This window comes from Castor canadensis, chromosome 16 (assembly GCF_047511655.1).
Source record: "Castor canadensis chromosome 16, mCasCan1.hap1v2, whole genome shotgun sequence".
NCBI classification, from domain to species: Eukaryota; Metazoa; Chordata; class Mammalia; order Rodentia; family Castoridae; genus Castor; species Castor canadensis.
Window position 1 is genome coordinate 21,888,303 of NC_133401.1, and position 15,555 is coordinate 21,903,857.

The window sequence follows — 15,555 nt, forward strand, 5'->3', positions numbered from 1 at the left end:
ACTGGGGTTTGAACTCAGGGCTTTGAGCTTGCTGGGCAGATGCTCTTCCACTTGAGCCACACCTCCAGCCCTGAGAGTTCACTGATGAAATGGACATTTAAACTGAACTGTCGCAAGCTTTGGGTAATAGAGTTACAAGTGGAGCGACCTCCCACTAACTGAAGTGCTTGGGACCAGAGTGTTTCAGATTTAGGATTGCTTTGGATTTTGGAATGTTTGCTTGTGTGTAATTCTATATCATGTGTTAGAACACAGCCCTAAACATGAAATTCGTTTATGCTGCATAGACACCTTATACACATCCCTTAAAATTATTTTATACAATATTCTTAGTGCACTGTGTTTTGAGTGCCACCTGTCAAATGAAGTCAGGTGTGGAATTTCCCACTTGTGGTGGTGCCATCTTGGCTCTTCAGAAGTTTTGGAGCTGGTATGGTGGTGCATACCTGTAATCCCGGCACTGGAGAGGCTGAGGCAGGAAGATTTTGAGTTCAAACCCAGCCTGGGACACATAGGGAGACTGACTTAAAAATATTTTTTTTATTTTGGATTTCCAAATAAGGGATGTTCAGTCTGTATGATGCACAGGTTAGTTTTACAGTGATTTAAAACAAGACACATAGTAGGTGTTTAGGAAATGCCGAATGAATGAGGAAATAACTAGAACGGGCACACTGACTTGCTGCATCCCCCGCTACTCTGGACCCCAGCTTCCCTCCCATGGAGACTGGGGTACCCACACTTGCTCACTCCCTCCCGCCCAGGTGCATGAGTTGGAACGAACCCGCAGGATGGCAGAACAGGCAGCCAGTGACCTGCGGACACAGGTGACAGAACTGGAGGATGAGCTGACGGCAGCGGAGGACGCCAAGCTGCGCCTGGAGGTGACCGTGCAGGCTCTGAAGACTCAGCATGAACGTGACCTGCAGGGCCGCGATGAGGCTGGCGAGGAGAGGCGGAGGCAGCTGGCCAAGCAGGTACAGCTGAGTGAGGGCCACTGTCCAGCCTGGGTGTGCCCTGGGGCAGGCAAGGGGTCCCGTGAGACCCTCCCACTGGCCAGTCATCCTCCTCCCATGGTGCCATCTTCCTGTCATGATTGATCAGCCCCATACACATCCTGTTGAGCTGTTAATGCACCAAAGCATATGCCCTTCATCTACCAAACTGTCCACGTGTCTCCTCTACTGTTTGCACATGCAAATGAATGCATACACACGCAAATACATGCACACATATGCAAATGCACGTATACATATGCATGTGCACATATGCATACCCTTACTCAGCCTCTGCACCAATGGACACTTACTCCCTCCACTCACCCAGCTACCTCATCTGACTGCCACCCTAAAGAACATACCAGGACCCAGGATTCATGTATGAAATCCCAGCTACTTGGGAGTCAGAGACAGGAGGATGGAGAGTTCAAGGCCAGCCCTGGCAACGTTAGCAAGACCCTATCTCAGAAATAAAATACAAACAAAAGGGCCGGGGATGTGGCTTATAATCAGAGCACTTGCCTAGCATGTGTGAGGCCCTGGGTTCAATCCTAGTATTGAAAACAAAACAACAACAAAAAATGAAGCTAGATGCACAGGCTTGCGCCTGTAATCCAGCTACTTGGGAGGTGGAAATTGGGAGGATCATGGTTTGAGGCCAACCCCAGGCAAAAAGTTAGTAAGAACCCCATCTCAGTCAGTGAACTGAGTATGGTGGGACACACCTGTGATTGGGTAAGAGGATCAAAGTCCAGTCAGCCCCAGCACAAACACAGATCCTCTCTAAAAAAACGACCTTAGGGAGAAATGACCCAAACATTGTATGCATATATGAATAAAAGAAAAAAACAACCTTAAATGCAAAAAAAGGGCTGAAGGTGTGGCTCAAGTGACTTAAGTACAAGTTCAAGGGCCTGAGTTCAAACCCCAGTGTTGCTAAAAAAATGATTTCAGCTTTGTGTCATTGTCATTCACGTGCCCAGTCTCCTGTATTTACCAAGCCCCAGCCCCTGTGCACGCCAAACTACTGACCACTGGTCACTCCATCGTGACTGGCTCCAGGAAGTCCCCATCCTCACTCATTGCTCATTCAGTCCAGGGGGTTCCTACCATCTGCTCTGGGGGGGAGGGGTGACAAGTGGCGAGTGCCCAGTTTGGGAGGGGCAGGGCAACTGTGAGTGTCCGAAAGGCCCCTGTGGGCTACGGAATACAACAGGTTCCAGAAAGGGGGTGCGAGAAGTTTGGAGGTCAGAGAGGTCTCTGAGTGGCTCTCCTCTCTTCTGGCACCCTGACCCAACTCTGGATGTGTGTCCACGATTTGCACAGGGGCACTGGGGACCCAGGCCAGGGCTGTGAGCAGGCTGAGCCCTGGGTGTCAAAGACCCCTCTGAAGTTGTGTGGGGCTGTAGGGTGGCGATGGAGGCCGGGAAGGAGGGAGGAAGAACAGGGCTTGAGGTGGACGTCCATGACACTAGTGCAGAGAGGAGGTCTGGGCGTCCTGTCATCTGACCTGACTCCTCCTGTCACCCCCGCTCCCCGCAGCTGAGGGACGCAGAAGTAGAAAGGGACGAGGAGCGGAAGCAGAGGGCCCTGGCAGTGGCCGCGCGCAAGAAGCTGGAGGCCGAGCTGGAGGAGCTGAAGGCGCAGACGGCGGCCGCGGGGCAGGGCAAGGAGGACGCAGTGAAGCAGCTGCGGAAGATGCAGGTAAGGAGAGGGGGACCCGCACGGTCCGGGATGAGACCCACTCTAGCCTGCCTTCTCCACCACCAGTGCACCAGATCAGCTGCTCCTCCATAACGTTCACAGCCCAGCGGGGGGTGGGGGGGGCCGCGTGGCTCACGTCTGTAATCCCGGCTATTTAGGAGGACCAAGGTTCCAGGCCAGCCCAGGCAAATAGTTTTCGAGATCCCGCTCCAAAGTAACCAGAGCAAAAGAACTGGAGGAGTGGCTCTCACGGTAGAGCCGCCTGCTTTGCAAATGCAAAGCCCTGAGTTCAAACCCCAGTCCCACAAAAATAGTTCTACATCTATGTGTCATAGATACACCCTGGAGAGAGAAGCCTGGGTTCAAACGCTGGCTCTGGTACTTGCTACCCTGGGCATGGAAACCTCTCTGTTCCTCCTTTTCTCCATATTACACTTGCGTTAGGCCCACTTGAACTTGCCTTAAGAGAGAAACTGAGGCCCAGAGAAGGAGCAGAGTGGGCCCAAGGTCACACAGCAAGGGGCTTGTGGGCAGAAGCCCGGGTCTGCAAGGGATGTCAGATCGCCCTGCTTGTCCACGGGAGCCCCTGCAGGGCTGGTGCTAAGGTAGGGAGGGCCCCGAGAGGATGGCCAAGCCAAGCCCACTCGTTCTGCCCAGACCCAGATGAAGGAGCTGTGGCGGGAGGTGGAGGAGACCCGCGGCTCCCGGGAGGAGATCTTCACTCTGAACCGGGAGAGTGAGAAGCGCCTCAAGGGGCTGGAAGCAGAGGTGCTGCGGCTGCAGGAGGTGAGGCCGGGGAGGCGGGCGGGGCTGGTCACGTGGTCCTGGGTGGGCGGAACTAACCACGTGCCTCTGGGACTAGAGGCTTTAGGAGTGGGCGTGGCTAACCACAGAGTCCTAGGATAGGAGGTTGGGATGGGCGGGGCTCAGCACATGGTCCTGGAATTTGAGGTGGGCGGGGCTTACACGTGAGAAGAGAGGCTGTGGAAGTGGGCGGGGCTAACCATGCTCCTGCGCAGCTGGGAGACCAGGGATTTTTGTCCTGGGGGCTGTAGCCCCAAAATCATGGTGGGATTCTGAGCAGGACAAAGTCGGGATCAGTTGTCAGTTCCATGGGGATGGACGGGAGGTGGGAAAAGACTTGGAGGCAGGGAGGCTGGGGAGAGGATGAGGCTTGAGAGGGCTGGTGAGGAGGGAGAAGGCAGAGTCACCCAGCAGCAGGAGGCACAGGGGGTACCTTGTGGATGTGGCCCGGTGATTGGGGGAAATGGAGGCGAAGCAACCTTAAAAGTCGACACTGAGCTTAGGAGGAGAAGGCGAGGGCCTCGGAGGTGGTCCCGTCAGTGTACCCCGGGACAGCATGGGGGGTGGCAGGAAACAATGAAGTGTGAGGGACAGGGAGGGGTGAGGCTGGTGTCCCTCGAGCTTCCCCTCACCCCGTCCTGTCACCGTTCTGTCATTGCAGGAACTGGCGGCCTCAGACCGCGCCCGGAGGCAGGCCCAGCAGGAGCGGGACGAGATGGCAGATGAGGTGGCAAACGGCAACCTCAGCAAGTGAGTGGCCCTTGGTGACCCGGGACAGGCCTCCTCCTCTAGCCATCCTGCTCTCTCACCCACCCCTTCCATTCTCCCCAGGACAGCCATTCTGGAGGAGAAGCGCCAGCTCGAGGGGCGCCTAGGGCAGATGGAAGAGGAACTGGAGGAGGAGCAGAGCAGCGCTGAGCTGCTCAATGACCGCTACCGCAAGCTGCTCCTGCAGGTGCGCACAGCTCGCCACCCCTGCCAGCCCACGTCCCCAGGGCTTGGGACTGTAATCTCCAGGCCTCTTACTCAATATAGAGAAGGGGGTCTTTGGGTTGGGTTTTGAAGATTGATTAGGAGCAAACACAGGCACTTTGGAAACCTAGAAGAAACTACTACCTGGCTTAGAGCTATGGGCTATCAGAGGAGGCTTCCTGGTAGAGGTGATGCCTGGTAGAGGAGATCTTGTAGTAAGTGTAGGAGTTTGCCAGGCAGGCAACAGAGGAATGGGGTTTCCAAAGAGAGACTTGTGTCTACATTATGTTCTCAGTGTTTCAAATCACACCTGACACTGCATGGGGGTCCAGAGAGGAGTAAGGCCTGGCCCTTATTCCCTTGGGGACCAGTGGAAAGCCAGTCATAGCCTTCCTGCAAGGCCCACACAGGCAAGTCTTCACTCTGCACTGTTTCATGAGGAAGCCAAGTTCATGCCCACCTCAGGGCTTTTGCACTGCTCCTAGTGTGCCTCAGTCTCACTCACTAAGCCTGCTTTTCTGGGCACCCTGTGCAGGGCAGCCCTCTCCCTCCTGTGATCTCTCTTTTAACTTCCTTCATGTCACTCATCGCTTCCTACCTTTTAATAACTCATGAAACTGTTTGTTCCATTCATGCTTGGCTTTCTGTCTCACTGCTTTATTTTATAATAAAAACTGAAAAGCCCAAAGAGCGGAGGTAACCACCGAGCTGACAGTGCTCCTGGGGAGATCAGAGTGAAATAAGCACAATCAGACTGGGGCTGACTCACTTCCAGCCCAGGGCCTCATTCACTCAGAGTAACAGAAGCTAGTATTAGGGCTGTGTTTACACATTTGCGATGTTGTAGCTGCAGTGTGTTGAGGCCTTGCCATTGTCTCCTCTCCAGTCTGTGGTCTGCTCATTGTGAATTCAGATTCCTGGGCCCCTTCCAACCCCGTAATCTCTGGCAGCCAGGACCCTATAGCACACATTTTTCTCACAAGTTCCCCCAGATGATCCTGGCACAAGCAAAAGTGTGATAACCCCCAGGATAAACTCATTCACAGTCAGAGGTAGAATTTACAGCATTTAAACATGTTTGTGATGGTCTCTGGACTTACTAAAATAGCAATAAAACTGTCCAAAAGGTTAAAACCCAGTGCTGACACTGCTGTTTGCTGATATGTCAGTAACACTAAAAATACAAGCTGCTGTTTTTCTGAAAACTTAGCATATGGAAGGCTCTGTGCTAGGCACACAGTAACCATCAGCTCACTTACTTCTAGGAGGTGCTTGGATTTGCCACCTCCTTCCTTCTGAGCCTCTGTCATGATGTCCTGCCCTACTCCACTGGCTGCAGGTGGAGTCCCTCACCACAGAGCTGTCTGCTGAGCGCAGTTTCTCAGCCAAGGCCGAGAGTGGGCGGCAGCAGCTGGAGCGGCAGATCCAGGAGCTACGGGGACGGCTGGGTGAGGAGGATGCTGGGGCCCGGGCCCGCCAGAAGATGGTGATTGCTGCCCTTGAGTCTAAGTTGGCCCAGGCGGAGGAGCAACTGGAGCAGGAGAGCAGGTAGGTGGGAGCATGCTTTGGGCTGCAAGGGAACTGCAGTCGCACTGGCAGTGTAACAGGTAGCTATAGCTGTGTAACAAATCACCCCGCAATTTAGTGACTTAAAACAACTCTTTATTACTGCTCCTGAGTTTGGGGCTGGCTGGGTAGGTTCTCTTGAACTTGGCTCAGTGGGCCTCACATCTGCATCTTTACTCAGCTGAGGATTAGTTACATGGATTTGCTGATCCTGGCTGGGCGCAAGTATGCGTAAGACCTTGACCAGCACAGCTGGGCTAACTTGCTTCTGCTTCTGTGGCTCCCATCCTTCAATAGGATAGCCCGGGATTGCTCATATGCAAAGTCAAAGTCCCAACAGTGAGGGAATGTGTGAATGGTTTCTTGAGCCCTTGAGGTGTAGCTGGTGCTATGTCACTTCTGCCATAGTCTGCTAAACAGAGCAAGTGAGGGCTGGAGGTGTGGCTCAAGTGGCAGAGTGCCTGCATAGCAAGCATTAAGTCCTGAGTTCAAACCCTAGTACCACCAAAAATAAAAAAATAAAAAACAAAACAAGGAGGACTGGGACTGGGGTGCAGCTCAGTGGTGAGCACCTGTCTGATAGGCAGCAGACCCTGGATTCCATCCCCAGCACCAAACAGAGCAAGTTCTGTAGCTAACTCACGTTCAAGGGCATGGGGAAGACTCAGTACTTGATAGCAACAGCTGTAGTCATACCGCCAACGGAATGAGAGCTGGGACCATTTTTTCCACCAATCCATCAGAAATAGAAGTTTCTTTTTCTCACATGAGAAGAGTTGGAGCCAGCCAGCCAAAAGATAGGGTTCAGTGTCAGTGTTTGTGTATTTTCCTCATGTTCACAGAATGGCTGCACTTGCATCAAGCACCACATCCCAGACAAATTCACATCCAGAGCCAGGAAATTGAGCAACCTAGGGTTAAGTCTAAATCTCCAGTTGGAGTAATTAAGAACAATCCTGTTGCACTCCCCAGTGGAGATCCACTGCACTAATCAAACTAATGATGCCTTTATTTCCCTGTCACTCATTCGCTGCAGTAGATTTCCTTATGAGCAATGCTAGTCAGCAGTAGGCATTACAACAGGACTAAGAGTTCCCATTTCTTCAGGACTCGGTGTAGCAGAGGTTGGACTACTTGTATGTATCACGTAATCCTCATGAGACAAGTACCATTGTTCTTCCCAAAACTGAGGCTGAGATGGGCTACAGCTCTTTAGTTGCATGATTTGCCATTCAGTGTTCCCATCATTGTCTGCAGGCACTCGGGAGGCTGAGGCAGGAGAATCATGAGTTTGAGGCAGTCCAGGCAAAGTTATCACCAAGACAAAAACAAAAACAAAAACAAAACTAAAGTCAAAAGAACTATAGGTGTGGCTCAAGTGGTAGAGCACTTGTCTAGCAAGTACACGGCCCTGTGTTCACTCCCCAGTACCACAAAACAAAAAACAAAAGAAAACAAAAAACCCTCAGGAACAGCCACACTGAGAGATGCAAGAGTGGGCCTGGCACAGTGGTGTGTTCCTGTAATCCCAGCAACTGAGAGCCATAGGTAGGAGGGTCAGGCCCAGGTGAAAAACTTGAGACCCGATCTGAAAAATAACTAAATCCAAAAAGGGCTGGTGGAGTGCCTCAAATGGTAGAACACCTGCCTAGCAAGTGTGAGGCTCTGAGGTCAAACCCCAGTACTGCCAGAGAGAGAGAGAGAGAGAGAGAGAGAGAGAGAGAGAGAGAGAGAGAGAGAGAGAGGGGCATATGGCTAGGCTTGTGAGAAGAGTCACAGTTTCCACCCCTTCAGGTACCACCCTCCACGTGATTGCCAACCCAGAAGCTCCTGCACCCCGTACTTAAGGGTTGTCTAAGGTTTATTACGTTGGCATCGTGAATTAAATCCTTGACCACTGGTGACACCTTCACTTTCGCTGCTCTCCCCTCCTTTGAAGTGGAGGGTGTAGGCTGAAGCAGTCAACTTCCTAGGCACATGGTGGGTCCCTTCCTGAAGCCATCCACCACATCCCAGCCATCTGCCGTTAGCATACAAAAAGATACATACTTTCAGAGATTCTGAAGTGCCAGGAAACCAAACGAAAACCACATATACATTTATTATAAATCACAATTTCAGTTTGGCCCTGCATGCCTGTAATCCTCGCTACTTGGGAGTCTGAAATCAGGAGGATAGAGATTCCAGGCAAGTAGTTTGTGAGACCCCCATTTCCAAAATAACCAGAGCAAAAACGACTGGAGCCACACCTCCAGTCGTTTTTGCTCTGGTTATTACCAGCTTTGTAAATTCGAAGCTGAGTTCAAGCCCCAGTCCCACTAATAAATAAATAAATTACATTGGGCGCCAGTGGCTCACACCTGTAATCCCAGCTACTCAGGAGGCAGAGATCAGGAGGATCACGGTGCAAAGCCAGCCTGGGGAAATACTTCTCGAGACCCTATATTGAAAAAAATCCATCACAAAAAAGGGCTGATGGAGTAGCTCAAGGTGTAGGCCCTGAGTTCAGATCCCAGCACTGCAAAAACATAAATAAATCACAGTCTCACAGGAGACATTTTTATTTTTTTATTTTTATTTATTTTTTTTATTATTCATATGTGCATACAAGGCTTGGTTTATTTCTCCCCCCTGCCCCCACCCCCTCCCTTACCACCCACTCCACCCCCTCCCGCTCCCCCCTCAATACCCAGCAGAAACTATTTTGCCCTTATCTCTAATTTTGTTGTAGAGAGAGTATAAGCAATAATAGGAAGGAACAAGGGGTTTTGCTGGTTGAGATAAGGATAGCTATACAGAGCATTGACTCACATTGATTTACAGGAGACATTTTTAGGAACATCAGGTATCATGGTAGATACAAAAGGCACAGATATCCTGCAGATGGGAGCACGGGTGACAGTGTCTGCCAGCTGGGAGATGGGCAAGGCCATGGGGATGGTCCCTGGTGATCACCTCCCTGAGCCTCTGCTATCCCCTCCCTCTAGAGAGCGCATCCTCTCAGGCAAGCTGGTGCGCAGAGCCGAGAAGCGGCTGAAGGAGGTGGTTCTCCAGGTGGAGGAGGAAAGAAGGGTGGCCGACCAACTTCGGGATCAGGTAAGCAGCTGAGGGCAGCAGTGGGACGTCCGACTGGGAAACAGCACAGCCACAAGAAGCTGCGTACAGGTGCTGGACTGTCCAAGTGTAGGCACCACCTCATAGTTCAGAGTTCTGAAGATGCAAAACTGCTATCTTAAGAGAAGATGTAATTTGTTTTGCTGGAGTTACTACATGATAGAGCCTGGATCAAATCCCACATCTGTCTGGCTAGACACAGTCACTGTGCCCTTAAAAGCTCAGCTGTAGCTGGGCATGAGTGGCTCATGCCTGTAATCCTAGCTATTTGAGAGGCTGAGATCAGGAGGGCAGAGGTTCGAGGCCAGCCCAGGCAAATATTTCATGAGACCCCCCCATCTCTAAAATAACCAGAGCAAAATGGACTGGAAGAGTGCCTGCTTCCATTCAAATTCTGGTGCCTCCAAAAAACAAACACAAAAAAAGTTCAGCTGTAAACAATGTTTAAGTACCTACTACCTGACAGACACTGTGCTAGCCATTGGGAATAGAGCTATGAAGCCACCTGAAGGTCCTGGCACTCGTGGGGTTCATACAGTGAGCACAGGAAAGGATTTGGTAAACCTATTAACAAACAAAGCTAATCACAGATCCTGGCAAGGCCTATGAAGAGAAAAAGCTAACAAAGGGATAGGAAGGCGCAAGAGTGGGGTGTCCTCTTTAGATTGGGGTGATTATGAAGAGCTCTTTGAGGTGCTTTGTAACGTTTGAGGTGAGACCTAAAGGGTGAGGAAGAAACAGGCAGAAGGAGCAGGTCGTCCAAAGGCTGGGAGGGATCAAAATAAGCTTGGTGACTTCAGAGGAAAAGGCAAACAAGTGTAGTGAGAGAGAAGAAACAGGGTGGAGAGATGACTGATAAGAAATAAAGTCAGGGAGGAGGCAGCCCAAACAGTGTATACACATGTAAGTAAATCTAAAAATGAGAAAATAAAAGACAGAAAAAAAGAAAGTCAGAGCCAGGCACCGGTGGCTCACACCTGTAATCCTAACTACTCAGGAGGCAGAGATCAGGAGGACAACGGTTCAAAGCCAGCCAGGACAAATAGTTCCTGAGACCCTATCTTGAAAACACCCATCACAAAAAAGGGCTGATGGAGTGGCTCAAGGTGTAGGCCCTGAGTTCAAACCCCAGCACTGAAAAAAAAAAAAAAGATCTTGTTTTTTCTCCCTGGAGAGAGAGATGGCAAGGCTTGGAAGCAATCTTGGTGAACTTGGTCTGCTTGGTGGGCTTGTGAAAAGAAGAGAGATAGGCAAGAGATGGGGAGCCATTGAGGGTTGTGAACTGGAAGGGACAGGGTCATCTCTGGTGCAGAAGACCCTTCTCAGGCCCTGAGCAGGGCGGCTTACAGAGGAGAGCCTGGCATGAGAGCCTTAGAGGGAAATGACAAGACCTGAACAGGGGGCCGCAGGGGTGGGGCTGGGGCCTAGGAGGTCCTGGGGAGGGAGGGCTAAAGACGGTGTCCAGAGAAGTGACCTGGCCGTTGCTCCACCAAGCTGGAGAAAGGGAACCTTCGAGTGAAGCAGCTGAAGCGGCAGCTGGAGGAGGCGGAGGAGGAGGCGTCGCGGGCCCAGGCCGGGCGCCGAAGGCTGCAGCGGGAGCTGGAAGATGTCACCGAGTCGGCCGAGTCCATGAACCGCGAGGTGACCACGCTGAGGAACCGGCTCCGGTGCGTGCCCACTCCACGCCTGATGGATCCAGGGAGGCAGAGGCTGGACGGGGTGGGGAGGGCTTGCCAGGGGCAGCAGGAGCGGGAAATGGGGTCCCTGGGTTGGAGTAGGGGTGGCACTTGGAACCAGGGAGTAATCTGTCTTCTTGCCTCCGTTTCTCTGTCTCATCCCTGTGCTGGGGCTTTCTGTCTGTCTCTCTGTCTTCCTTTGTCACTCTGTCCCCGTCTCTGTGTCCCTCATCCTTACATCTCTGCCCCATCTGTGTCCCATCGCTGCTGTCTCCCTGTGCCTCCATCTCCTTCATTCCTTCTCTGTGCCCCCACCTCTCTGTGCCCCCATCTCCGTTCCATCTCTCGTGTCCACCAATCTCTCTCCATTTCTCCCTGTCTGATCTGGATCTCTCTCTCCTGCTCTCCCTTTCTCTCTCTCTCTCTCTCTCTCTCTCTCTCTCTCTCTCTCTCTCTCTCTCCTCTCTCTCTCTCTGTCTCTCTCTCACTCCCTCAATGTGACTATTTCCCCTTCTCTCTGTATACCTCTTCTCCCTCTCCACCTCCCCTCCGCTCCGCCACCCGTGTCATCTGTGTCCCGCCTGTCCTCCTCCCCGCAGGCGAGGCCCGCTCACCTTCACCACGCGCACTGTGCGGCAGGTCTTCCGCCTGGAGGAGGGCGTGGCTTCCGACGAGGAGGGGGCCGAGGAGGCGGAGCCCGGGTCTGTGGTCCCGCCTCCTGAGCCCGAGGCTCCGCCCCCCGCCCAGTCCCAGTGATCCCGGCTGTTGCAGACACACTGAGTGCAGGGCGCGGCCCCTCACCGGCACCTGCCCCGCGTCCCCACCGCCGGCTTCTTGCACTTTGGAAATGATACTGCCCTGCCCTCTGGCACTTCTTGGCATTCACCAGCTCCACCTGGGCCTCCTGAGACCGCCCATCCACCAACGGCCCCCAAAAGGAGGAGTGGGGTCCAGGACTGGGCTCCCTCTTGCTTGGTGGAAACTGGGGTAGTTGGCAGGTGTGGTCCGTCAGCCACCTGACCTTTCCTCAGTTGCTAATGACAGGCCTCCCCCAGCCTTGGACGCCTGCAGAAGGGCCGGACAGGGACATCTCATTCCGCTGGGCTCTGCTCTCCTCTCTGGTTGGTCTGTTGTCACAGGTTGGGATCAGAGGGATTTAGCGTCCCTCACCCTCCCAGTCTCCAGGCTCTGGTACAAATAAACTCCAACCTCCGACTGGACCCCTGCCTGTGGCTGTGTGTTCCTGCGGGGGTCTCTGATGGGGAGGACACCGGCCTCTTCAGCTCCATGGGCGGGGATGGGAGGCTACTGGTTCTAATCAAGGCTTCCACAGCGGGGTGTGAGGTCCTCCTGTGGATGGGGCTCGTATGTCTTCTTTGCCCCAGTGTCTGAGCTATTACCTTCAGAACACAGATGAGAAAACTAAGGCTCAGAGTGGCATTGGCCCTCTTCCAAGCTTCCCAGTGAGCTCCAGGAGGGGAACTGCACCCAAGCTAACACTCAGGTCTTTGTAAAATAATAACAGTAATAATAAAATGACAGTGACCATTTGTGTTAAGGGTGTGATGTATCCAGCCTGGGCACAACCTTAAAGGTAGCGATTTCACTGCTTTCCAGCACCTGACACTTACTAGGCACTCAGTAAGTATTTGCAGATTGAAAATAAAAAAATGCGCCCGGAAACCAGCTCAGAGAGGCTGAGCCACTTGCACCAGGACACACAGCTAGGATGATGTCCAACCATGATTCAAACCCAGAGTTAATAAATAATACAGAGGGTGCGGCCCTCAGTCCCCACGCCCACTGTGCCCCTGGGGACTAGTCACCATCACCTATGGGATCACATTCCAAAGACATTTAAGTTAGGGGTGCTATCCCTTTGCTATCCAGGAAACGGAGACAGGCATTTGCCCCGAATAACAAATGAGATCCAGTGATCGAGGGGATGTATGTCTAGATCACCAAACAGCACATCCTCGGCCACACTTGAAGCCCCAGTCCCTCTGCGTGTTCCCAACCTCAACCAGACCTTCTCAACAGACGACTTTTAAATGAAAAGGAAACCTTTATTTTGATGGGGAGTGAGAGGGCGGGTAGGAAGGGGGCATGACACTTTTTCTTTGGGGAGGGGGGATGACATGCGGCAGCTTCTGCATTGGGCGGTTCATGCACCCTGGGTGGGCGTGGGGGAGGCTTGGGGGAGGGGCCTGCCGACCCCTCCCTCCCTGCCCTGCGGGTGGGCTGAGAAGACCCGCCGTTAGCACCAGAGTTGGACGATTTGCAGACCTCCCCTCCCCACACCGACTCCGGACCCCCGCCCCCATCCCTGAGAGCGCCCTCTGTGCCACCGCTCCCCGCCCCAGCGACAGGCCAGGCCCGCCCCGCCCACATTGGAGTGAGAAACTTATTGCTGTGTGTGTTGGGGAGGGGGAGCCGCTGAGCTCAGGAAGACCCCCCGCCGGTCATTCCTCCCCGATCGCCCCGCCCCTTGCCCCGTGTCCGTGCGTTCCCGGAGCGCGGGGGGGCGCGACATGCGTGGGGGGGCGCGTCATGCAGCGCATGCGTGCAGTTGCAGGCACCCTGGCGGCCGGGGGGGAGGGCGGTCGGGCCCGGGTGGGGTGGGAGAGAAAAGCGGGAGCCGGACTTGGAAGTAGTCCCTTTGGCTCGATCTCCCTTCCCCGCATCCCACACTGTTGACTTGGGGCAGGGGGAGAGAGGGAACGGAAGTCCCATTTTGTGGACTTTTTATGACGATTGTGATTACTTTTTAAAAGCTGAACTAAAAAGCTGGGTGATGTGTGGCAGATTGGCGAGCAGGGGGAAACGTTGGGAAGAGGTCAGTACCCTTTGGAAAAGACCCTCACCCCCTTTCCCCGCCCATTTCGGCTTTTGGGAGGGCCAGGAGGAATTTGGGGGGCTGTTTAAAGAAGTTGAACCCTTTGGCAATATAACCAGTCCCCCACCCCATACCCTGGTGTCTGGAGCCCCTAGCCCTTTGCCCCGGCCCCATCAAACCCGCCCCACCCCTCACCCCTGATTCACCAGGGTTTAGGGTCCCAGGGAAGGACGGGGGATGGGGGGACTCAAAAGTGCCCCTTGCATAGGAATCGTTGCATCAAGAATCGCGCCCAGGGACGCCCCCCCCAACTCGGATGGGAGTGAGGGGGGAAGGAGGTTGTTAATTCCATGGGCCCCCAGCTCCAAAAGGGAGGGTCCGCTAAAGATTCTGGGACCGCTGTGGTCCCTGGGCTTGGGGGAGGTAACGCCCCTTTTGAGCCAGGATGGGGTGTGAGAAGTAATTCTGCCTGAGCCAGCCAGTGTGGCGGGCGAGGACCTGGGGAAGGGCAGCTGGAATCCCAGCCGAGGAGGGTGTCCTTGTCTCCCGAGCCGTCCCCGACGTCGGGCACAGCGTCTAGGATCGCTTTTGGCTATTTTCAATTGGAAACTTTTAACCTAAATAAACGGTGTTCTGGCTAAGCAGTAATACCCGTACAAAACGCGCACACCAAAGACACAACGTCCCGTGTGTCCTACTCCCTAAAAGTTTAGCTCGCCAGCGCGGGACATGGGTCCCACACTCTGGAAAACACTGGTATCCAGGGAAGAGGTTTTGGGGGGTGGGCAGCCCTAAGCGTGAGAAAGGGGTACTGGGGAGGGTCTGGCTCCTGGGATTGCAGACAGGTTGATCCTATCTAGAAAGTTCTAACATCCAAGGAGCGGGTGAGTCTGATGTTAAGGATTTGAGAGGCAAGTCTGAAGATTTGGGGTGTCCGAGAAATGTCAGGTTTGGAGCATCCCAGAGGCTGAAACAGCTGAGGAGCTGGGTCAAGTCTTGGAGGTTTGAAAAATGCCGGGATCCGGGATGCTGCCCGGGGTGGGGGCATTTGGGAGAGGAAGGGAAGCATGTGCAGAGGCAAGTCCCAGGAGTGTGTGGGAATTGGGGGTGCGGGGTGCCAGGGCCCATCTCAGGAGTTCTGGGTGCCGGTCTCACGTCCTGGGAATGGAGAACTTTGTGTGCTAGGGCCACATCACCCCAGAAACTGTGGGATGGAAGTTCTGAGTCCATGCAACAAGAGGCGAGCAGATTGGGGGGTGAGGGATGAGGGTGGGGTTCACCACGAGATCCTCCAGAAGGCTGAGGGAGCCGCCGCGGGAGCCCTCCTCCCTCCTCCTCCCAACCCTACCACACTTTCTAGGTTTTTGTTTTTCCTAAATCAATGCGTGATGGGTTGGTGGCCTTCCTGCGGGAGAGGAGGGAGCCCGGAGTCCTGCAGTGGCTTAAAGGCCAGCCCGACCGGGTGAGCTCCCAGCCCTGTCCCCTCGAACCCGCGACATATAGTCCCTGGCGGCTCATTGCTGAGGAGTTAGAGCTGGGGTCTGGGTTCTGGGAGGCATGCGGCGCGTGTTGTGTGTGGGGGGTGCCCCAAAATGGATCTGGTATAATTTGGACTTATTTACACAGTTGATGGGAGGGGTAACCTATGGCTCATGGAGACCTGAGAAGGCTTTTTTTTTTTCCTTTGGGTGGGGGGAATGGGGGAGATGGGCTTCGGCCCCTCCCCCACCATCCTGGGGGCCCAAATAGGGGGTGAGAGGCCCGGGGGTGTCTGCTGGCGTCAACATTTCGGTTGCATATTATTAATGACTTTTTGATTTTTTTTAAAAAAAAAAACCTTTTCCCACCCCCCCCACCCCCAGCTCCTTTGACCTTCTTCCCGACC

General features: G+C 53.6%; 1 protein-coding gene across 4 annotated transcripts in view; it reads left to right on the forward strand.

Moving 5' to 3' along the window:
• The window catches only part of Myh14 (myosin heavy chain 14), a 73,654-nt gene extending 61,600 nt beyond the window's left edge, over positions 1-12,054 (forward strand). For all 4 annotated transcript variants that reach the window (XM_074058020.1, XM_074058021.1, XM_074058024.1 and 1 more), the window contains 9 exons: positions 765-977; positions 2,541-2,702; positions 3,360-3,488; positions 4,168-4,256; positions 4,338-4,461; positions 5,818-6,026; positions 9,032-9,140; positions 10,653-10,825; positions 11,434-12,054. In XM_074058020.1, the coding sequence (XP_073914121.1) occupies positions 765-977; positions 2,541-2,702; positions 3,360-3,488; positions 4,168-4,256; positions 4,338-4,461; positions 5,818-6,026; positions 9,032-9,140; positions 10,653-10,825; positions 11,434-11,590 (1,365 nt within the window). In that variant the 3' untranslated portion in view covers positions 11,591-12,054. The remainder of the gene's footprint in view (positions 1-764; positions 978-2,540; positions 2,703-3,359; positions 3,489-4,167; positions 4,257-4,337; positions 4,462-5,817; positions 6,027-9,031; positions 9,141-10,652; positions 10,826-11,433) is intronic.
• The last annotated feature ends 3,501 nt before the right edge of the window (positions 12,055-15,555 follow it).